Below are 22239 nucleotides of genomic sequence, written 5' to 3'. Positions count from 1 at the left end.
TCGGAAGTATCAATATAAATGACCCTCCCTACAATTTCAACATGTTTTGTTTTGTTTTGTTTTGTTTTGTTTTTGATATCTATGTTAAAGGGCACTATTAAATCCGATCTACTAATAATTGAAAAATGGTTAAAACCTTATTATTCTAGAGCTGGGTATGAATGCTGCATTTTATACTGATCGTCTTATATATTTTCGCATTGCCAACATTTCAGTCATTTCACTGATGAGAAATGTGAAGTAACCAGAAGAGGAGAAACTACAGCTGGTAATTTTAATGTAGAGATCTAACGTTTACCGAGCACATATTTTATGCTAACCCCTTATTATGAGAAGTTTAAATATTTTATCTCATTCCATGTTCACACCATTGTGAATTAGGCATTAGTTTCAGTTTGTAATGGACAAAGAAGCCAGTGCTTTGGAGTGATTTGAGAATATTATGTTAGAACATGTGGGCATTTGTACTAAAGACAGATGGATTCTTGTATTGGTTCTGTAGCTTGCCATTGGTGTGATTTTCAACACATGAAATTTTCTAAGCCTCAGTTTCCTTACCTGTGAAAGGTGATGACAGTAGTACCTGCCTGACACCCTAGTGTAAGGATTAAATGAAACAACGTGGGGACCCCTGGCTGGCTCAGCAGGTAAAACATGCAACTCTTGATCTCGGGGTTGTGAGTTCAAGCCCCATGTTGAGTGTAAATATTATTGAAAAATAATAAAACCTTGAAATAAAAAAAAGAAATAATGTGTAGCCTAAAATCTGGTCCATAGAGAGAGCTGACATATTAGCTATTTTAATAATTATTATTGGTATTTGGGCACCTGAGTGGCTCAGTCGGTTAAGCATCAGACTTTTGGTTTTGGCTCAGCCCGCATCTCAGTTTCTGGGTTCAAGCACTGTAGCCATCTCTATGCTGTCAATGCAGAACCCACTTGGGATTCTTTCTCTGTCTCTCCCTCTGGCCCTCAAAATAAATAAACATTTAAAAAAATAATTATTGATATTTAAGGTCAAGCAAATAGTAAGGGACTGACCGATCTCAAATCTGAATGTAAATGTTTAAGACTCTAAAATCTTTGGCAAAAGTGATAGTTACAATAAGCAAGAGTATAACAAATGGTCAGAATAAGTGTTTGTATTGATTCTTTGAGGATTGTAAATATTCTGCTTCTAATTACCTTGATTAATCATAAATTCACAGTATTTTTGTACCTTTATCAGTGTTTCACAAAAACATAATAAACATCATCATTTGATGTAATGTGTTTGGATAATTCCAATAGCAGATATGTATTTTATATATATATATATATATATATATACATATATATATATATATATATATATATATATATACATATATTTGTCTCCTTCCCTTAAATTCAGTAAATGATTCAGGTATATGTTCTTGGTTTATCAAAAAGAATTAGCAGTCTTCAGATTCATTTTGTAAAGTGAACAAAACTGAGAAATCAACCGCCTAAATAATAGTGGTAATGTCAATAGTAACAATAGCTAATATATATAATATACAATACCAACTATGTCAGGCATAGCTTTCTAGTTACTTAACATATGCTAGTTTATTTAATTCTCACAGCCTTCTTATGAGACAGTCTGTGAGAATAAACTGAGTTGAATTGTCTTACAGTTGAATAAACTGAGGCACAGGGAGGTGGAGTATCTTGCCAAAGGTTACAGAGTTACTAAGTGGAAGAATTGGGATCCACACCAAAACAACGTGGCTCTCGAGCTTGTGCTCTTATGTATTTAGCTATACAGTACACAAACTAAATAATTGCAAAAATTGTGTCTTTTTTTTTTCCCTGCAGGTATTTTGATATACTGAGTGATACCAGCCCCCAAGTGTCTTGTTATATTACAGCACCATCAAATGTTCTCCAGCATCTAGAATGCCGGATTATTAATAGCATGAGTTCTTTAGTAGTGAGTGATAACGAAGAGTTGGTCAGTAATGTCATCACTGTTGAGTGCTCAGATGTAGAAAAGGAAATTCCATTTCCAATATGCATTGCAATTCCATTTACTGCACGTTACAGGGGAAATTACAGAGACATCATGGTGAAAGTGTCTGACGTAAACCTTGGATCAAGTTACCTAACTCCAAATTCACTGGAAGGAATGAGAAGAAGTTACAAGGTTGGTAAACCATTGGCTATATCTACATTTGCTGTTTGACTCCTCTACTAAATATTAGTCAGGCTACCAGATTGTGTATAGATATAGATAGATTGTGTAATAAGTGGAAAGGCTGATTAGGTTAACACCAGTCAATTCACAATTTTTATTTATTTTTTGCTATCTATAAAGATCAAAGAGCAGAAGTTATTGACCAAACTTAGGAATGAAGAACTTGTGTCTAGGACCCAGCAAATGTATTTTCACCTGGAAAACAATACCAAAATCATGGCTTACTCAGCTTCATGCCCTAGACTAGCATTAGACTAACATTTCTAATGTGATGGACCTCTGTCTAAATTTAAGAAGATTGGTATCCCCAGATAATACTAGTTTTATTTTTATCATTCATGAGTTGGGAAAATATGTTTAAAAAAATGAACAATTGTGTGTGTGTGTGCGCGCCTGTGCCTGGCGATAGTTATTAAGTCTATAAATTGTGTTTTGTTTATACACAGAAGACAGTATATGTGGTAGTTAGGATGTGGGTTGTGGAGGAAGGCTGGCTGGGTTTGCAGAAGGGGTCCTACACTTTCTTGCTGTGTTAGTGTGGGTAAATTATGTAACCTTGCCAAGACTCTATTTCTTTATCTGAAAATGAACACAATAATAGTGTCTACCTGATAGGGTCATAGGGATCAAATGAGTAAATGCACTTAAGATAAAAGTAGCCTATAAACATGTGTTAGGAGTTAATAAATTAGACTTTATTGTAATAACTCTGAACTTCTCTACTGTCACAAATTCTTGTTTTGAAGACAGAATATAACAATTGTTAAATTAGCATAAAGTTGACGGGAACTAAGGTTAAAGATTTTTCTGTGGGCCACCGAATTTACCATTAAACAAAATATTTTTCTTCTTAGCTTTAAGTAAGTCATCATTATTTGAAGACGAGGGCAAGGAATCAACGTTTAAAAATTCCACAAAACAAGAAATTCTTTATAATACATCTCTTCTTTTTCTGATTTGGGACTTTTCTGAGTTACAAACAAGGTTATACAGTAGAATATGAAAGCTAAGCTTGTTCTAATTATTTATTCCAATTCATGTCCCTGATACATTTTATATTTAGCCTAGGAAGACTGCATGTATAATAGTCTGATCAGCATTGCCCTTGATTGTGGCTTTTTCATCTTGACCAGTCTACGTGACTGACATTATAAAAGCAAAAACTGTTGATAGTGCATGTGACTTTCACAAAATGGGCAGGCAAGATGTTTAGTAAATGGATAATCAAAGCAAAAAGGAAAACAAAATAAGAGGTCTGTCCTCTACTAAAAATACAAAAGTATATGCTTTTTATAATTTTCCAAGGGTAGTTATCCCCATTCTTAGCTCAAAAATTTTAAACTCTGGAGTCCTTCCAAAATTTTATGTGGTTCATCCAACATTTAAGAATGCTAATTCTAGAGTCAGATAAACAAACCATCATCAGACTTCTGTTCATGGCAACTCCCATGCTTAAAAACACTTCTGGTTCCCAGCATCTGCCAAATGTGCAGAAAATGCACAGCCACCACCACCAGCTCTGGGAAGACTTTTCTTTCTTACTTCTCACCATTTTCCCTTCAGCCAATGAAGACCATTCATCTTGCCCTTAAGTTTCCCGATGACGGTTTCGTGACGTGATATTGTGAAATGTCTTCCTCAGTTTTTAAATGATAGATTATTTTCCGTTGTGAGTGTCCCTGAAATGTTTGCTTATGTGTGTGTGTCTGCATATTATCCACTCATGCTGGGGTGGAGCCGGAATGGGGGGACACATGAATAGACCAAATTACCAATAGACCAATAGAGCCTTCCTCCTCATTTTAAGCTTTGGTGGTTACACGAATAGATCATTTTGCTTTCCTTCATGTGCTCAGTTCCCTTTTGTATGATAAAAAAAGCTTCAATATGTGACTGCATATATGCATTAAAAATGTAAATGTCAGTATATAAAAAATAAACACAAATGTCTCTTTCCAGTTTTTTTTGTTTTTTTGTTTTTTTTGTTTTTTTTTTTTTGTTCCCACTGCATGAAGGGGAAGAATAGAAAAAATGGCTTTGCTAAGAGATTGTGAGCTGTCAGAAGGAAGAATTTGCTGACGGTACAGGTGCTTTAGTGTTTGCATAAACTACCCAAATAATGAAATTTGGAATTTCCTAAAACAGTGTTGAATTTTCTGGATAAAGGCCAATATCTATTAATTTTTTTAAGTCTATTTCTTTATTTTGAGAGAGAGAGAAAGAGAGAGAGAGAGAGAGAATACCAAGCAGGCTCTGGGCTGCCAGCGCAGAGCCCAGTGCGGGGCTCAAACCCACGAACCATGAAATAACGTGAGCTGAAATCAAGAGTTGGATGCTTAACCAAATGAGCCAACCAGGTGCCCCTAAAGGCCAATATTTAAAGTTTATTCTGGTAAACATAGGATTCCACAAATAGTTAATATTTATGAAAACACTAAATGTGATTGTTCATTCACTATACATCTTGGGGGGGATTTAATTTAAATTTAAAAATATATTTATTTCTCTCTTTTCTATCACGTAGTCCAAATTTGAGAAACTAATATCGACTTCCACCTCATCTCATGAAATGACCAACCCTTTGGTGTTAATGAAATCTTTCTCAATTGTGAGAGATTACAGGGACAGCAGATAGACTTTTTTTCTTTTTTCTTTCTTTTTTTTTTTTTTTTTTTTTTTTTTCGCAGCAGAGTATGTACAGCAGATACTCCCTGAACAGTGCTGCATTAATGTCCTTTCATGTCCTCAATCCATACAGGGGACTTGTGCTGAAGTCAAAGTGTACAAGTTGGGTATCTTTTCTGTTGTGTCTTGTTTAAAGAAAGAGTCCTTCACAGTAACAAAGAAAGGCCATACTCTTAAGCCAAGCATGGATTCCCGAGTGTCCTTAAATTACCCTCCAGGAGTTTTTGGCTCATCAGTACTGGTACAATTAAAGGTAAATGCTAAAAACTGGTAAGTTTCTTCTCATAGATTTTGTGGGTCATCAAACATAGTCCCAAAAGGATAAAGAAGATACCACTATTTAATATAACAGTAAATGAATTCTTCTTATACTTTTCTTTTTTATCCTTTTTGTCTTTTATTTAAATTTTATTTATTAATTTATTTCAATAATAGAATTTAGTGATTCATCACTTAAATATAACACCCAGGGCTCATCCTAACAAATGCCCTCCTTAATGCCCATTACCCATTTATCCCATTGTCCTACTCAATACCCCTCCAGCAACCTTCAATTTGTTCTCTATATTTAAGAGTCTCTTATGGTTTTCCTCCCTCTCTTTTTATCTTATTTTTTCTTCCCTTCCCCATGCTCATCTGTTTTGTTTATTAAATTCCACATGGTGAAATCATATGATATTTATCTTTCTCTGACTGATTTATGTTGCTTAGCATAATACACTCTAGTTCCATTCATGCTGCTGCAAATGGCAATATTTCATTCTTTTTGTTTGCCAAGTAATATTCACATATATATACATATATACACATATTCATATGTATATATATATGAATGTGCCCCTTCAAATCAGCATTTTTGTATCCTTTGGATAAATACCTACTAGTTTAAGTGCTGGGTCATAGGGTAGTTCTATTTTTAATTTTTTGAGGAATCTCTATACTATTTTCCAGAGTGGCTGCACCAGTTTGCATTTCCACCATCAGTGCAAAAGTTTTCCCCTTTCTCCACATCCTAGTCAACATCTGCTGTTGCCTGAGTTGTTAATTTTAGCCATTCTGACAGGTGTGAGGTGGCATCGCATTGTGGTTTTGGTTTGTATTTCCCTGATATTGAGTGATGTTGAGCATCTTTTCATGTGTTTATTAGTCATCTGGATGTCTTCTTTCAAAAATTGTCTGTTCATGTTTTTGCCCATTTCTTCACTGGATTATTTATTTTTTGGGGTGTTGAGTTTGATAAGTTCTCTATAGATTTTGGATAGTAACCCTTTATCTGATATGTCATTTGCAAATATCTTCTCCCATTCTGTCAGTTGCCTTTTAGTTTTGTAGATTGTTTCCTTTGCTGTGCAGAAGCTTTTTATTTTGATGAGGTCCCAATAGTTTATTTTTGCTTCTAGTTTCCCTTGCCTCTGGAGACATGTCTACTAAGAAGTTGCTGTGGCTGAGGTTGTTGCCTGTTTTCTCCTGTAGGATTTTGATGGCTTCCTGTGTTACATTTAGCTCTTTCATCTATTTTGAGTTTATTTTGTGTATGGTGTAAGAAAGTGGTCCAGGTTTTTTTTTTTTTTTTTTTTTTAATGTTTGTTTGTTTGTTTATTGAGAGAGAAAGAGCATGAAAGGGATAGGGCAGAGAGAGAGGGAAATACGGAATCTCATGAAGGTTTCATGTTCAGCACAGAACCCAATGTAGGGCTTCAACTCACGAACTGTGAGATCATGACCTGAGCCAAAAGGAAGAGCTGGACGCTTAACCGACTGAGCCACCCACCCAGATGCTCCTCTTATATTTTTAATGACCTAACATACTGTGTTATCAGTGATAAAGTGGGGATTTAGAGCATAATGAATCTCATTCCAAAGTACATCCCTGCTTTATTTGAAAGCTTTCTTAGCTGTGTGTGTGTGTGTGTGTGTCTTGATAATTATTAACAAAAACATATGTTGAGTATCTATGATAGAATTGATGCCAGAATTTGGGACATTCATGATTCAAAATTTGCATCTGAGAGGATGGCAAAAAAAGAGGCTAACCAATTTAAATATTTATGATTATGAATATTTGGTTATATTTAATTATAAAACATCCCTTTTCGGGAATGAGGATTTAATATATACAAACACCATTTGCAAAGTATACACAAGATATGATAGAGCATCAGTGCACATTTTAGAAGATACACTTTCTCAATATTTTCTGTTCTTCCAGTCTAGACTCTCCCCTCATGTTCTCCTGTTTCTCTCAGTTATTATAAGTGGTTAACGGAGAAGAAAAAATAGGGGAAAAACCCATATTATGAACTATGTATTCATAAGTATTTTCCATAAACTTTGAAATTTTAGAATTATGCTAGCTATTTTTATTAGCCACTCTTGTGTGAGAGGAAACAAATATAGTCTTGTTTTTCTAGTTTCTAGTTTCTTGTTGATCTAACAGCAGTTCTAATTAGAAATTACGTAAAATGCCTATTTTGTTTTCTAGGTCATTTTGTTGCCTACAATGAGTGTTTCTCAGTTATTTATAACATTGGACAAGGAATCTAAATTCAGAAAGACTTTGTAAAAGGGGGGCCAAATGCTGTGTTTTTTAATAAATTAATTCAGTGTTGCTTCCAGTCAACAACACATAGAGAAATACATAAAACTAGATTCTGTCAAATTTTCAGAAAATTGGCTTAGAAATGTGCTGATACTTTGCATCTTTTGCTATCAAAATATAGGAATATATGCATTTTTTTCCTTATTTAGGTCCAACCAGTTGACCCATCTTTGGTGGCATATTTAAAAACACAGCAAGATACTTCCTACCCGGTGATATCAACAAGCCCGCTGATCCACATGAAGCACCCTTTGGTACATCCTTTCCAGAAGCCAGTCACTGTATTCCTACCTTGTTCTCCACACCCTGATAAAAAAAATCTTGCATCTGAGATAGATCATAAAAGAATGGCTAGTGCTACTACAAAAAGGATCATACCACTGTACCTCAACCGGTGAGCTAAATCCTTGTATCTCTAACTGAGTTGATGATAAACAAAGAAATGTAAATAATTTAAAAATGTAATTTGATGCCATATATTTAAAAATCATTATTGAGGGGCGCCTGGGTGGCTCAGTCGGTTAAGCATCCGACTTCGGCTCAGGTCACGATCTCGCGGTCCGTGAGTTCGAGCCCCGCGTCAGGCTCTGGGCTGATGGCTCAGAGCCTGGAGCCTGTTTCCGATTCTGTGTCTCCCTCTCTCTCTGCCCCTCCCCCGTTCATGCTCTGTCTCTCTCTGTCTCAAAAATAAATAAACGTTAAAAAAAAAATCATTATTGAAATATCATGTAACATTTTACTATAGATATAAAATATTGTAGACCCATGAAAGGTAATGATTTTAGACCCACAAAAGGCCCCAATGTATGCTATGTGGTAGGGTAGACACAGAAGAGGTAAAATTAATCTTTGCTTTCAAAGAAATTATGACATGGTTAATTATAAAGAAGTGGTACAGTGATTTTAACTTCTATATTTAAGAGTGTGCTCTTAATATAGGAAAAAGATTAACCTGAACTTTTCTAAAACAAAATTAAATTTGAGTTTGTATTCGCCATATCGGTGGAATACAGGTGGATAATCCCTTAATTTTTATGATTACGCAAAATCCCCACCAATGAGACAAATATACATATTGAGTTACTTGTCAGAAATGACATTGGCAATGAAATGCTAGCCTATTTCAGAAATGACATTGGAGATGAAATGCTAACAACAAATAGGTTACACAGAATAATCCCGATCTTAATTCCTGTTCTTTCATTTAATGCTTATTTTTTCTTTTCTAATGAAAAATGTAGAAGGGAATGTTTCTGTTCTTCACTTCTGAAGGAAATACTTTTTTTCTTTGAAAAACGAAAGGGAGAAACAACTTCAGAGACTTAATTGAAATACTATCTACTATTAATTGAGAATCTACTGTGTACCAGATTTCCTGTGTATATGGTCTTATCCAGTTTCCCCCACCCCACTTTATCTCCATTTTATTAGTGAGAAGACTGAGACTCAGTGATATTAATAACATGTATAAGTCACTATACCTACCAAGTGACACAATCTTGGACACCCTTGCATATCTCTGGATTTATTTATGACTCTATGTAGCCATCCTTTATTAAGTTTGAAACTGCAAGGCTGGAAACTGAGATGTGGATTATTTGTCCTTTCCCACAATGTTTGCGATTTAGGGCAATAGTAGAATATTAGGTTGAGGCTGGGAGAGGAAATTAAACTTTCCCTTGTGTTAGATTAAGTGAGAGAACATAAAAATAGACATGATCCAGTTATATATACTTTTGCTACTTGGGATGGAGATCTATTTATCTATCTATCTGTCTGTCTGTCTGTCTATCTATCTATCCAACCATCCATCCATCCATCCATTCATTTATATCTATGTAGATATAGATATATAATCTTCCAAATGGCAGTTTAGTTAATCCATGTTCCTGTGTACCAATGTAAAGTAAGATTTAAAACCAGAAATATCCTGAAGCTTCAAATTTAAAATGTACCAGTCTCATAGATTAAAGACATGCTATTTTAAATATCCCCTGAGATACATATATATTTTTTATTTGTTTTTATTAATTTTTTAAACATTTATTCATTTTTGAGAGACAGAGAGAGACAGAGCATGAGTGGGGGAGGGGGCAGAGAGAGAGGGAGACACAGAATCCAAAGCAGGCTCCAGACTCTAAGCTGTCGGCACAGAGTCCAATGTGAAGCTCGAACTCACTTACCATGAGGTTATGAAGTGAGCTGAAGTTGGATGCTTAACCGACTGAGCCACCCAGGTGCTCCCATATATAGTTTTAAAGATAAGAACTTAATCCTAAGAATGGATTCTTACCAGTAACCTGTTGCTGGAACCTAGTATTTCTACTATATATAGAGGGTGGATGGCAAAGGATTAATAAAAATAATTTGTGACTGATATGTATTTTCCATCATAAAACAAAGCAGATCCATTTGCAATAAATATGATAGAAAAATAATTAGTTTGTCCCTGATGGTCTAATCCCCTAGTCTGAGAAATAGAAATTTATCCCTGTAACATACAGATACCATTTTTGGATCTGATTAGATCAGTGCTCCTTTGCCCCTCTTTTGCTATATTTGCACATGCCTCAGAAATGACAGAGCAGAATGCAAAGAGAAATTGGAAGCAGCATACTGCATTGTCAAAAATGAAATTCCCACAGGTATAGAGATAAGAGCAGAGGCGAGAGGAGCCCCAGTAGAAATCATGCTGAGGGTGGCACATTTTCATACATTTAATTGATTCGAAACATTTGAAATCCAGTTTTTTTCAGGTAGAAGATTACACAGGGGTACTCCAGATAAATTATACTCAGGAAAAACGATTAGACACTGAAAATTGATTTATAAATTATACACATGGATCTGCTTTCCAGATCTGAGAAAGAGATTCAAGTGGCTACCAAAGCGAGTGGACAGATATTCATTCAAGATTAAGGGAAAAAATACAAAATCCTACATGATTTCCTAAGGAAAAAATTGTAATATTAATCAAAAAGATTTGAAAAGCGGAATAAAAACACCAAAGAACATACTATGGAAATAAAGAAAGACAGCATCATTCTGACATTTCACAGTAACTTGAATAATGAGAATCACAGTTACCTGCAGAGTATTTTAGAAATCCGTTTTGTAAGTGTAGTATGATCCAGTAAGCAAAATTTCTGAGAAACAGAAAGCCATCAGGATAGACTAGAAAAAGACAAGAGGACAACAGGATAAGATACAAAGATAACAAGCAGAGATGAAAAGGGACGAGTGTTTGATAAGGAGTCATTTGAAGTGATGTCACCTAATAATTACAGGTATCATCAAAGGAGCAACCAAAACAACCATAAAAGAAGCAATAATCAAAGGCATAGTTGAATTTGATTTTCTGACGTTGATTAAAGCCTTGACTTAGAAAGTGCTGATTGATTACTAGACACAATTTATGAAAAAAAAAAAAAAACCCATACTTAGGCATAACATGGAAGATTTGAAATGCACATTTAAATAAAACATAATTCTTTAACAATCTGTTTAGCAGAAGCAGATTAAGTAAAAAGGAATAAAATCAGTCTTGCCTCAATCTCATTCATAAAAGTACAAAGCAAAAAGTAAAAAGGAAAAGTTTATATGGCAAAAGGATAACAGAAGGAAAACAAGAAAACAGCATGGTGATATTAAAGAGAAAAGATGATATAAATAAAATCATCAGTTATATTAAACAAATATAAATGGAGTAAACATAATTTATACTGTTGTTCATCTTACACAAACCTTTAATATTCTTTAAAAGCTTCTATGCTGTATTTGAGATGATTTCCTCATATATTTTACCTTTTTTATATTTTGCTATTATTTATTTATTTATTAAAGTAAATTAGGTTTTCTTTTTTATTTTTTTCAGAGAGAGAGAGAGCAAGTGGGAGAGAGGAGTAGAGAGAGAAAGGGCGGGAGAGAGGGGCAATGGGAGAGAGAGAGAGATAGAGAGAGAGAGAGAGAGAATCTTAAGAGAGAAAGAGAGATCCTGGGATCATGACCTGAGCCAAACTCAAGAGTCAGACACTCAACTGACTGAGCCAACCAGGCACCCTTACATTTTTACTGTTTTTTTTTTTTTTTTAAATCAGTAGTTTCAACTGTTCATTTCAATCATTGTAACTCTCATTTCTAAAAAAAGAAAAAAAAAGATATCGATATATTTTAAAAATCTTTTGTTCTAAGATGCTCTGTTTTTTCACTATGCTTTCTATTTCTTTCGTTACCCCCTTAATCATTGTAAACATACTCATTTTATAGTTTTATTGAGATTATTCTATCACCTACCTATTAGCATGATGTTTAAAATTATCTATTAGCCTGGTGTAATCTAGTACCTTGTCTATATGCTAATTCCATCCTTAGAAATTCATTTCCAAGTATTGATTATGATTTTTAGATCAACTTTTCTTTTCCCTCTCCCTCCTGCCAGAGCAGCTTTGTGTGTTTGTTGCTTTCTTGAGCCAATATTCAAAGAGATTTTGGTTGTTTTTATTGTTTCCCATTTTACGGCCAGTGCTGCCCTTTTGGGATTCCAGTTTTATGACTGAGTTAGTTCCAGCTAATAGTTAGAGGCTGTATCTGATGTACCCGGTAATATATTAAGCTCCAGCCCCCACACACCTGGTGTGTATGCACAGTTAGTGGGGCAGGGTGTGCGTGTGGAGGAGACTGATGAGGGTGGGAGCTTCCATAGAACCAGTTGGTCATGTTCTGTGGGGAGAGAAGAGAATTCCAACTTTTTGAAGTGTGTTTGTTTGTTTGTTTCCAGATCTAAGGGATTTTTTTTTCCAGCTTTTGAGTTCCTCTACTTTCCTGTGTGTGTGTGTGTGTGTGTGTGTGTGAGAGAGAGAGAGAGAGAGAGACAGAGACAGAGACAGAGAGAGAGACAGAGATTTTGTCCAGCATTCCTGTGTAGTGGGAAGATGGCCATTTGTCATCAATTCAGTTGGCCAAAGTACTAATTTCTTTTTTTTTCCCTCCATCTCTTTGCTCCAGTGTATGGTCTTTCTGCTAGAAAATTCTTTTTCTGTCATGTTTAGGTGAAGAACTCTGGTTTATTCTGTAAGTAGTAGCTTAACTGTGTCCATATCTGTCAAGACATTCTAAGATCTCTAGGAGGGATTGATTTTTCCTCTCTTTGCGTCAGCCACGTTCTTTGCGCACATCCTGTGTCATACTATAGTATCATTCTCCTTTCCATTAATCATCACTCAGCATAAGCATAACATTGTAGGTGTTAAAAAAAGTTGTGTGAGTTAAATAAATTAATGAATACATTTATGGAAATGTAAATAGTATTAGTAATCCTATGCTTTTTAACAACACTGAATTAGTGTTTTATACTATGCTGTTGCTATTAGTGCTAGATATGGTAGATGCATTTCTCTCTCCAGTAGAGCATATTAAACAATAAAATGAGAACCTGTGTCAACTATTTGTTTAACATTCTTTCATGCGCTTGCTTTGGCAGCACATATACTAACATTCTTACATCAAAGGGTGAAAACAGTTGAACATTTTCTATGGAAATAGGAACACAGTGAAGCACTCCATGCTTCATAAAATAAAAAAAAAAAATGGTAAAAACTAGGTGAGGCCAAAACATGGTCTAAATATGAAGAATTAGTGGTCTTTATTACATTACATTCCTCTATGTCTGAATGGTTTCTGGGGGAAAAGATGAGAGTCATTTAATTATGAACCAGAAAAGATTTCTTAACAGTGGTGAAAGGTGAAATTAATTTGTTAAATAAAAACTTATTCCATATTATATAAGAAATGCTTTAGAGAGTCAGATGGGTAAATATTTTTGCTCATGAAAAATACTATTTCTACATATTGCCATTGGTTTTAAGATTATTATGTTCAAATGTAATATGTGAGTCTTATATGACAATATCTGTAAAATATATGCATCATAGGGATGATAATAAAATGAACACGTTGGTAAAACTACCACATAACTTAAGAAATCAAAAAGAAACCATCACAGAAGAACAGAATTGGAAGACTGACACTATGTGACTTCAAGACTTACTACAAAACCACAGTATCAACAGTGTAGTATTGGTGAAAGAATAAGCAAATAGACCAGTGGAACAGAATAGAGAGCCCAGAAATAGATCTACATAAATATAGTCAATGGATTTTTGACAAAGAAGAAAAGGCAATGCAATGCAATAAAGACAGACTTTTCAACAAATAGTGCTGGAACAAGTAGAGGTCCACATTAAAAAAAAAAATGTAGACAACACTTATGCCTTTCACAAATTAACCCAAATTGGATTATAGGCATAAATGTAAAATGAAAAGCTACAAAACTCCTAGAAGGTATTTTCACCTAATTGCACCTAATAGGTGAAAATCTAGATGACCTCGTGTATGGCAATGACTTTTAGATACAACACTAAAGGCACAATCCACGTTAGAAATAATTGATATGCTGGACTTCATAAAATTAAAAGCTTCTGCTCTGGAAAAGAGAATATTAAAAGAATAAGAAGATGAGCCCCAGAGTAGGAGAAAATATTTACAAAAGGTACCTCTGATAAAGAAATGTTATCCAAAATACACAAAGAACTCTTAAAACTTAAAAACTTGATTAAAAAATGGGCCAAAGACCTTAACAGACACCTTAGCAAAGAAGATGTATGATTGGAAAATAAGAATCTGAAAAGATGCTCCACAGCATATGTCATGACTGAGATGCGAATTAAAACAAAAATCATACAAATACACATCTATTAGGATGGCCAAAATCCAGAACACTTACAACCTTAAATGCTGGTGAGGATGTGAAGAAGCAGGAATTCTTATTCATTGTTTGTGGGAATGCAAAATGGTACAGCTATTTTGGGAAACTTGTGGTTTCTTACAAAACTAAACATACTCTTATCATACTATCCAGCAATAGCACTTCTTGATATTTATTGAAAGGAGTTGAAAACATGTCCACACAAACACCTGCATATGGATGTCATATAAGATTTATTCTCAACTGTCAAAACTTGGAAGCAATCAAGATGTCAAGAATGGATAAATAACATCTGTACAATAGAAAATTACTCAGTGCCAAAAAGAAATGAGCTATCAAACCAAAAATACATGGAGGAATCTTAAATGCATATTGCTAAGTGAAAGAAAACAATCTGAAAAGGCTACCTACTGTATGATATATACTGTATAACATTCTGTAAAAGGCAAAACTATGAAGACAGTAAAAACGTCAGTGGTTGCCAGACATTGGAGTGAAGGAGGGACAAATAGGCAAAATATAGAGGGTTTTTATAGTGGTGAAAATACTTTGTATGATACTATTATGATGGCTACATGTCATTCTACATTTGTTCAAACCTACATAATGTACAACACAGAGTTAACTCTAATATAAACTATGGTCTTTGGGTGATCATGATGTATCAATGTAGGTCCACCAATTGTAACAAAGGTACCACTTTGATGGGGGATATTGATAATGGAGGAGGCTATGCATATGTGGAAACAGGAGGTAAATGGGAAACCTGTGCATCTTCCTCTCAATTTTGCTGTGAACCTAAAACTGCTATAGAAAGAAAGAAGAAAGAAAGACAGAAGAGAAAGAAAGAAAGAAAGAAAGAAAGAAAGAAAGAGAAAGAAAGAGAGAAAGAAAGAAAGAAAAAGAAAGAAAGAAAGAAAGAAAGAAACTATCCTTGAAAAGTTTCCAGTAATGCCTATTTCTACTTGTAGAACCTTGGGATATAACTTCTTTTCTTTAAAGTTTATTTATTTATTTTGAAAGAGAGAGAGAGCACAAGCAGGGGAGGGGCAGAGAGAGAGAGAAGAAAGAGAGAGAATCCTAAGCTGACAGTGCAGAGCCCCACACAGGGCTTAAACTCACGAACCTTGAGATCATGACCTGAGCTGAAATCAAGAGTCCAACGCTTAACTGACTGAGCTACCTGGGTGCCCCTAGACAGATAGATCTTTTTTATTTTGGAAAAAATCTTCTGAGTGTCTTTCAGTGGTGTGGCATTAAGGCATTTATCTCAGAACAACATACCAGGGCACTGTTAGACCTGAGAAAGGCAGCTTGGAGTGGACATCTGTTGCTTTGTCTACCCAGCCACTTTAATTTTTGGAAATTGTACCACAAATTCTGGAAAGTGTTCTTTCCATCCATGTGGATCTAATGGGAGTTTCCATGTTTTTTAATGTCCTTGTTAAATATAATTGAGCACTTGACCCAAAATGGGCCAATTATAATTGCCCCAATGCCTGGAATTTTGGGTACAGAAAAAGTTTCACCTCAAGAAAAAAGCAAAATCAGTAATTCTTGAATAAACAAATTTATTTAATGAAGATTATATTTTATGGAACTCTTGGTACATCAGAATTTTCTGTGGACTGTGATCAAATGCTAGCCATTGCTAGACAATAGGAGATGTGAAAGTTTGCTAATAGCATATATAAAAGGAAGAGTTTATTTGCAGAGTTGTCAAGAACAGCTGGGATAGATAAGGATGCTAGCAAATCATTTAATTTCAAGAGGAGGTATAATCTATTATCATATTAAAGTCTAAATGTGAGATTATGGATGTGTTAACTATACGGTAATAATCATTTTGTAACATATCCATGTATTAAACCATTACATTTTACACCTTAAACTTACACAATGTTATATGTCATGAAATCTAAATTTGATCTTTATATCATTGAGGACTCTTTTGATTTTGAGTGTCAGAAAAGCAAGCCCAAAGTTTTAAGGAAAAAGGAATTCTTTGGTTCATGTAAACAAAAAGCCTGGGGATATATTTATCTTTATATACTTCTTCAACCAGAAAGAACCTAGTCTCTCTCTTCTCCTTCTGCCCTCCTCTGTGCCAATTCCATTCTTTGACGTGCTTGTCCCTCATGCTGGCAAGACAGTTCCATCTTGCTATTCCAAGTTCAGTAGAAGGTGAAGCTCCCCATGGATATGCATAAAGGCCCTGAGAGTTATTCTCACCCTAAATCAGTTACAAACCCATCACTGAACAGATCACTAGGACTGGGAGGAAGATGCACTCTACAGGGTAGGCTAGGCTAACAAAAACTTGAATTCACCCGGGGCTGATGACAACAACCCATATCTCACACATGCTGTGTTGTCCTCAAAGGCAGGCTGTCTCTTGGTTATCCTCACTCCAGTACCCAGGCTGAAAGGCAACCACTTTCTGGCTGCTGTCATGGGTAGCAGAAGAAAAAGCTTTGAGTAGATGCACATGAGCAATTAAATGCTTGGTCTCCAAGTGACATTCACTGTTTATTAACTAGAACTAGTCATATGGCCCCCACTCAATCACTGGGGAAAGGAAGTGCGATCCTATCACGTGCTCAGAAATCAGAAAAAATGGGATTTTTTTTTAAAGCAAACTTTGTTAATGAATGCCAAATGCACTATATGCCTCAGGTTTTAGACCCACCTGGACGGGAGAGTAGGGTTCAGTTCTGCTACTGCTGAGAACCTGTAGGTCCCCAGAAATGTTTAGACCACTGGGAGAAAAAAGTTAGGAGTTGTCATCAGAAAAAAAAAAAAAAAAAAATCAATCATGCATTTAATTAATTTTCTAGTAAATGACCAGAGTTTTGGATTCAGTTTCAGTGTATTTTCCTGTGTTAATAAATTATTAACTTCTGGCGTGCCTGGGTGGCTCAGTTGGTTGGTTAGGCTTCCTATTGTTGCTTTCTCATGGTTCCTGAGATCAGCTCTCCCCTCCCCCCATCGGGCTCTGTGCTGATAGAGCAGAGCCTGCTTGGGATTCTGTCTCTCTCCTTCTCTCTGACCCTAACCCACTTGTGCTGTCTCCGTCTCTCTCAAAATAAAATAAATAAATTTTTAAAAACTCCATAAAAAATAATTAACTTCCATGTGTTACAAAATTTACTCTATTTGTGGTTTTAAACCAAAAGCCAAAAACTAAATGTTATTTCTTCCCCTATTCTCCATATTTTAAACTGGCTGATTCCCTGAAGGAATCAATAGAATCTAAAAATTTCAGAGTAGACATTTTAAATCAAGTTTAGTTCCTAATTTATGGCTTATTGGACAGCTCAACCTGTAAAAACTAAGGTGGTTTTAGAGCCATAACTAATCGTATTCACAAATAAGGATGTGGGATTCACACTTGGGTCTTCATTCTTAGTAACTAGCTAACATGGTTTTTACCCCTTGTGACTTGTACTATCATTAGACCTCCCCCCCGCCCCCCACGATGTTCAGTATCAAGAACTTTTCTTCCTTTCTGAGGAACAGGTATCCATTTATGAATTCAAGAAAAGAGTTTATTGTCAGGCTATTCCATCTCTAGGACTACATGGATTCTTTCATTTTGATTTCTCTCCTTTTGTCTCTTAGCATCTCCTCTATTTTTTTTTCCTTTATTAATACTCGCTGTGCTAATTATTTTTATAGCCCAGGGTGCCGTAGCTAAATGACAGCAGTGACAAGTTATAATCTCTGGTCCTCTTAGTCAAGTTCCGAAGAAAAAAGATAAAATTTGCTGAGTGTTGAAACTTGGCCTACTGTGAGTAAATTCAGCTCTGGTTGGTGGAAGGTATCACATGGTACATTCAAATGCAGGTTGAAAAGGAAGGGGGACTGTGCAAGAAAGCTAATGGGCTATGTCTGCTGTAGGAATTAGGATAAAAATATTAATTCAATTGATGTAGATACTATTTAACTCTATGATGTAGATACTATTGTTACTCTCATACTATAAATAAGGAAACTGAAACAGAGAGATCAAATAACATGCCCATTGGTCATATAGTTAATAAGATTCAGATCCACCCAGGATTTGAAAGTAGAAAGTCTTGCTCCAGAATCTGTGGTCTTACCTGTTAGGTGCCCCCCACTACTCTTGGCTCCCCTGAAGCATCTGGGTTTTCACCAGTGACTTTATTAATGTTTTTGGGGTGTTCCCTAAACTCTCTTGCCAGTAATAAAATGCTTCTCATTTTCCAAAGTTCACGTCAAATATTAACATTTTCACTTTGCAAGCTTCCCTGAGCACCTTCCTTCTGTTTTCTAAACCACCTTGCGCATTCCCTTAATTATCACACCGATCACCTTGCCCCATATTTGGGTAATACTATAATACTGTACTCTTCAGGAGAGTAAGGGCTATATGTTTCTTATCTTTGTGTTCCCCGTGCATAGAGGAATTATTGGCACATAGAATACACTCAATGTACTGTTATTGGATTATTTGCTTACTGAAAGAATTAATGCATTAAATAAGATTCATGCTACACAAATTTTACCAGTTTCTCCTCTCCTACCATTGTACAGGACAAAAAGCACTTCCATGAGGAAACCTGGGAACAATGGCTGTGAATCTTTGAAATTACTGGGATTCAGAAGTGGAGACAGTGGTTGGTTTGGGCTTGATAATGTTGTAGTGAGAACCATGCAGAGTGGCTTGATATCATTTGAATTGCGCGAACATTTAGAGAGGTAATACAATACCTGTAAACAATACAAGTTGACGGTATTATATCCTGATGAATTATAAGTGATGCTTACTGAAATGAAATTATAGGATTAGGTTTTTATGCCTCATATAGGAATATAAATAGTTCTTCAGGGTGTGCTGAAAACACAAACCAGAATTGATATGAATATGCTATCTATAATTTCATTCATGATAGTTTAATAAGTGCTTTTGGAAATCACTCATAACTTAGATTTATTTTTAGAGACTTCCTTTAACTCCAAAATAGTTTTAAAACAGCACTTTTATTTATGAAATTCCATGAAGACAGTAATTAACTGTTCATACTATGCTAATCTCATAAGCATGTATATGTAAACTGAATTTGTTATTTCCGTGCCCTTATTTTGCCTTCCTCATTTCCATGTTTTCTAGACAGCTAATTATGAGAAGAGTTTTAGACAGTTTTAAGGCTCATGAGGAGCAGACACTCATAAAGAGAAGGCAATCATATGTCTAAAGATATTTACTTTTATTTCAAAATGGAAGATCTTACTACTACAGTTGTCTCAGGTCAGAAGCAGAGTTTAATATGAGGATTTATTGATTTATTGAGGGAGAACTCTTAGGTGAATCCTGTAAGGGAATGAACAAAATGAGTAAGGCAAGGGAATAAGCTGAGAAAACCTATGGTTTCAGCAGAAGTTTTACCTCAGCCTGGTACTCCGGGAAGCTCAGGAGTGTGAGTACCAAGGAGGCAGGTATACACCCCTGCATCAGTGAGTCCTTGTCTGTGGGTGCAGGGATTCTCTGGCTGAGGGCGATCATGTAAGGCAATTTTTGTGGAGAAGAGTTGGGGGATGTGTGTGAGGCGGTAAGGATCCAGCCCAGAGAGGGATGCCTATATTAGTCTGCCAGGCTGCCATAATAAAGTCCCACAAACTAGGTGGCTTAAACAACAGAAATGTATTGTCTCATAGGTCTGGAGGCTGAAACTCCAAGATCAAGATGTCAGCAAGATTCATTCCTTCTGAGGACTGTGAGGGAAGGATCTGTTCCAGGCTTCTCTTCTTGGCTTGAAAGTGTCCATTTCTATGTTCATGTGACATTCTCCATGTATGCACATTTCTGTACCCAAAGTTCCCCTTTTTATGACACCAGTCATATTGGATTAGTGTGTATCTAATGCCCTCACATTAACTGGATTACACCTGTCAAGACCCCATGTTGAAATAAGGTCACATTCTGAGGTACTGGGGATTAGGCCTCCAACATTTAAATTTGGGTAGAGTGGACAAGACTCATCTCACAACAGGTCTATTCATAACGATTCTGACACCACAGTGACAGAGAAAATATTTTAATCTCTACTTAATTATGACATCTATTCTTTATCCTGTTGGTAGTAAATGAATTATCTTGATTATCTTTCTCTTCTATAGTTGGAAATTATAACCCTTGATGATGCTAGTTAAAATACAATTTAAAATATGCTGCCATATTTAGAGCTGATCTGACCCTGGGGGATTTCTTGGTGAACATCTGTTTAGAACTTGGTTTGGTTTGAATGGTTTCCTCACTGCCAGGAGGTTCATTAAAGTCATTCAGGAATCTAACTAGTTGGTTATTAGAACGCTTGATTTTATTTATTTTTTTTTTAATTTTTAATTCTTCTAATGTTTACTTATTTTTGAGAGAGAGAGAGAGAGTGAGACAGAGCGCAAGCAGGGGAGGGGCAGAGAGAGATAGAGACAGATTCTGAAGTGGGCTCCAGGCTCTGAGCTGTCAGCACAGAGGCTGATGCAGGACTCGAACCCACAAACTGCGAGATCATGACCTGAGCCGAAGTCAGACACTCAACCGATTGAGTTACCCAGGGGCCCCATGATGTTTTTTGTTTTTTAACGAAAGCTTGGATGATAATGGGTGTTATTTGCTATCAGTGATACTTTTGAGACTGTATGCTTCCCTCATGTCACGCCTCTTTGCTCCCGCGCAGGTTTATTGTGCTACACCTTTCTTCCGTTGTGGAAAATAGCCTCTTGGTTTCTTTTGTGAAAGCTCTAGAAGAAGCTATGCTCAGCACCACTGCCTGTGTTGTACTCTGTCACCAGAAAGACAATCCACATAAAGTAGTCATTCTAGTGGTTCCTTCTAAAGATTTAAACCAGGTGCTTCGGAACTTGCGCTTGGAATCGTTCAGTGGCCCTCCAGAGTCTTCACGTGGCTTCCAAGTCAAAGAAGGAGAACAAATTCTTTTAAGATTTACTGGAAATATATTTGCTTCAAGTAAGTACAAAGACACCTTTTTGTATGCTCTATGGGCTAGCAGCCACAAGCTTCTGAAGGCCTTCGTTAAACTTGTATCACCGAGGAAAACTTCAGAGAACTGAGGGGAGGCTTATGAAAAGTAGGGAAAGAAAAAGACTTATTTGCTTTTTGCTTCAATCTCTTTCTTCCCTTATTAGGGATGCATCTTCCCTTACAGGCTGACTCTAGAAGGTGACACTCTTCTAGAAACAGTCTTCTCCGTGAATACTCTTGAATCCGAGCGAGGATCATCTCTTTCATACACCCTTGCAATTGCCTCCTAAACGCTCCTCTGTCTCCACTAAGAGCCATGTGAAGTCTATTTCTACACAGGAACAATAGTGATCCTTTAAAAATATAAATCATGCCTTATTGCCCTCCCCCCACATTAAGCACTTGACAATTATCTCTTATTCTACTTAACATAATATCCAAACTCTTTCTTATGTCCTACAAAGAATCTAATCTGGGATCAGCAGACTGATCACGACTCCCAAGAGATGTGTGTCTAGAACTATATTCCAGTATGATTGTCTTATTTATACTTCCACACATTTTATTTTATGTATTTAAAAGTCCACTCTGAGAAACAATTGAGAGGTTTCACCAAACTCCAAAAGGGTTCATGGCACAACAGTGGCTAAGAACCTCTGAGGTAGATGACGTACCTTGCTTACCTCTCATCCTCATATTTTTCTAGGGCTTTTTTTTTTTTTTGCTTCCATTATAAATCATACCACAATGTGAAATTATTTTATTTATTTGTTTACTTACTCTTTGCTCATACGCTTATGTTCTTCCCCGGAATGTAAATTCAGGAAGGTACTGGCTACGTCTTTCCTGCTGTGGATCCCTGAGCTTAGAAGAATGCCTGGCCCAGGAAAAGCTTTCAATAGGAATGTAGTGAATGAGTGAACCTATGGAAATACTAAGACCAACAAACAGGGTGAATGAATACGGGAGGT

The 22239-nt window shown here is 35.9% G+C and overlaps 1 protein-coding gene across 1 annotated transcript in view; it reads left to right on the top strand.

Moving 5' to 3' along the window:
- The window catches only part of DTHD1 (death domain containing 1), a 64946-nt gene that overhangs the window by 5481 nt on the left and 37226 nt on the right, over positions 1-22239 (top strand). Inside the window, 5 exon segments of the mRNA XM_007098918.3 lie at positions 1840-2167; positions 4977-5156; positions 7652-7896; positions 18823-18987; positions 20964-21253. Of these exon segments, the coding sequence (XP_007098980.3) occupies positions 1840-2167; positions 4977-5156; positions 7652-7896; positions 18823-18987; positions 20964-21253 (1208 nt within the window).

Source organism: Panthera tigris, chromosome B1 (genome assembly GCF_018350195.1).
Source record: "Panthera tigris isolate Pti1 chromosome B1, P.tigris_Pti1_mat1.1, whole genome shotgun sequence".
In the NCBI taxonomy this organism is placed as follows: Eukaryota; Metazoa; Chordata; class Mammalia; order Carnivora; family Felidae; genus Panthera; species Panthera tigris.
Note: the sequence above shows the minus strand (reverse complement) of the source record. Positions and strands in the feature narration are given on the sequence as shown.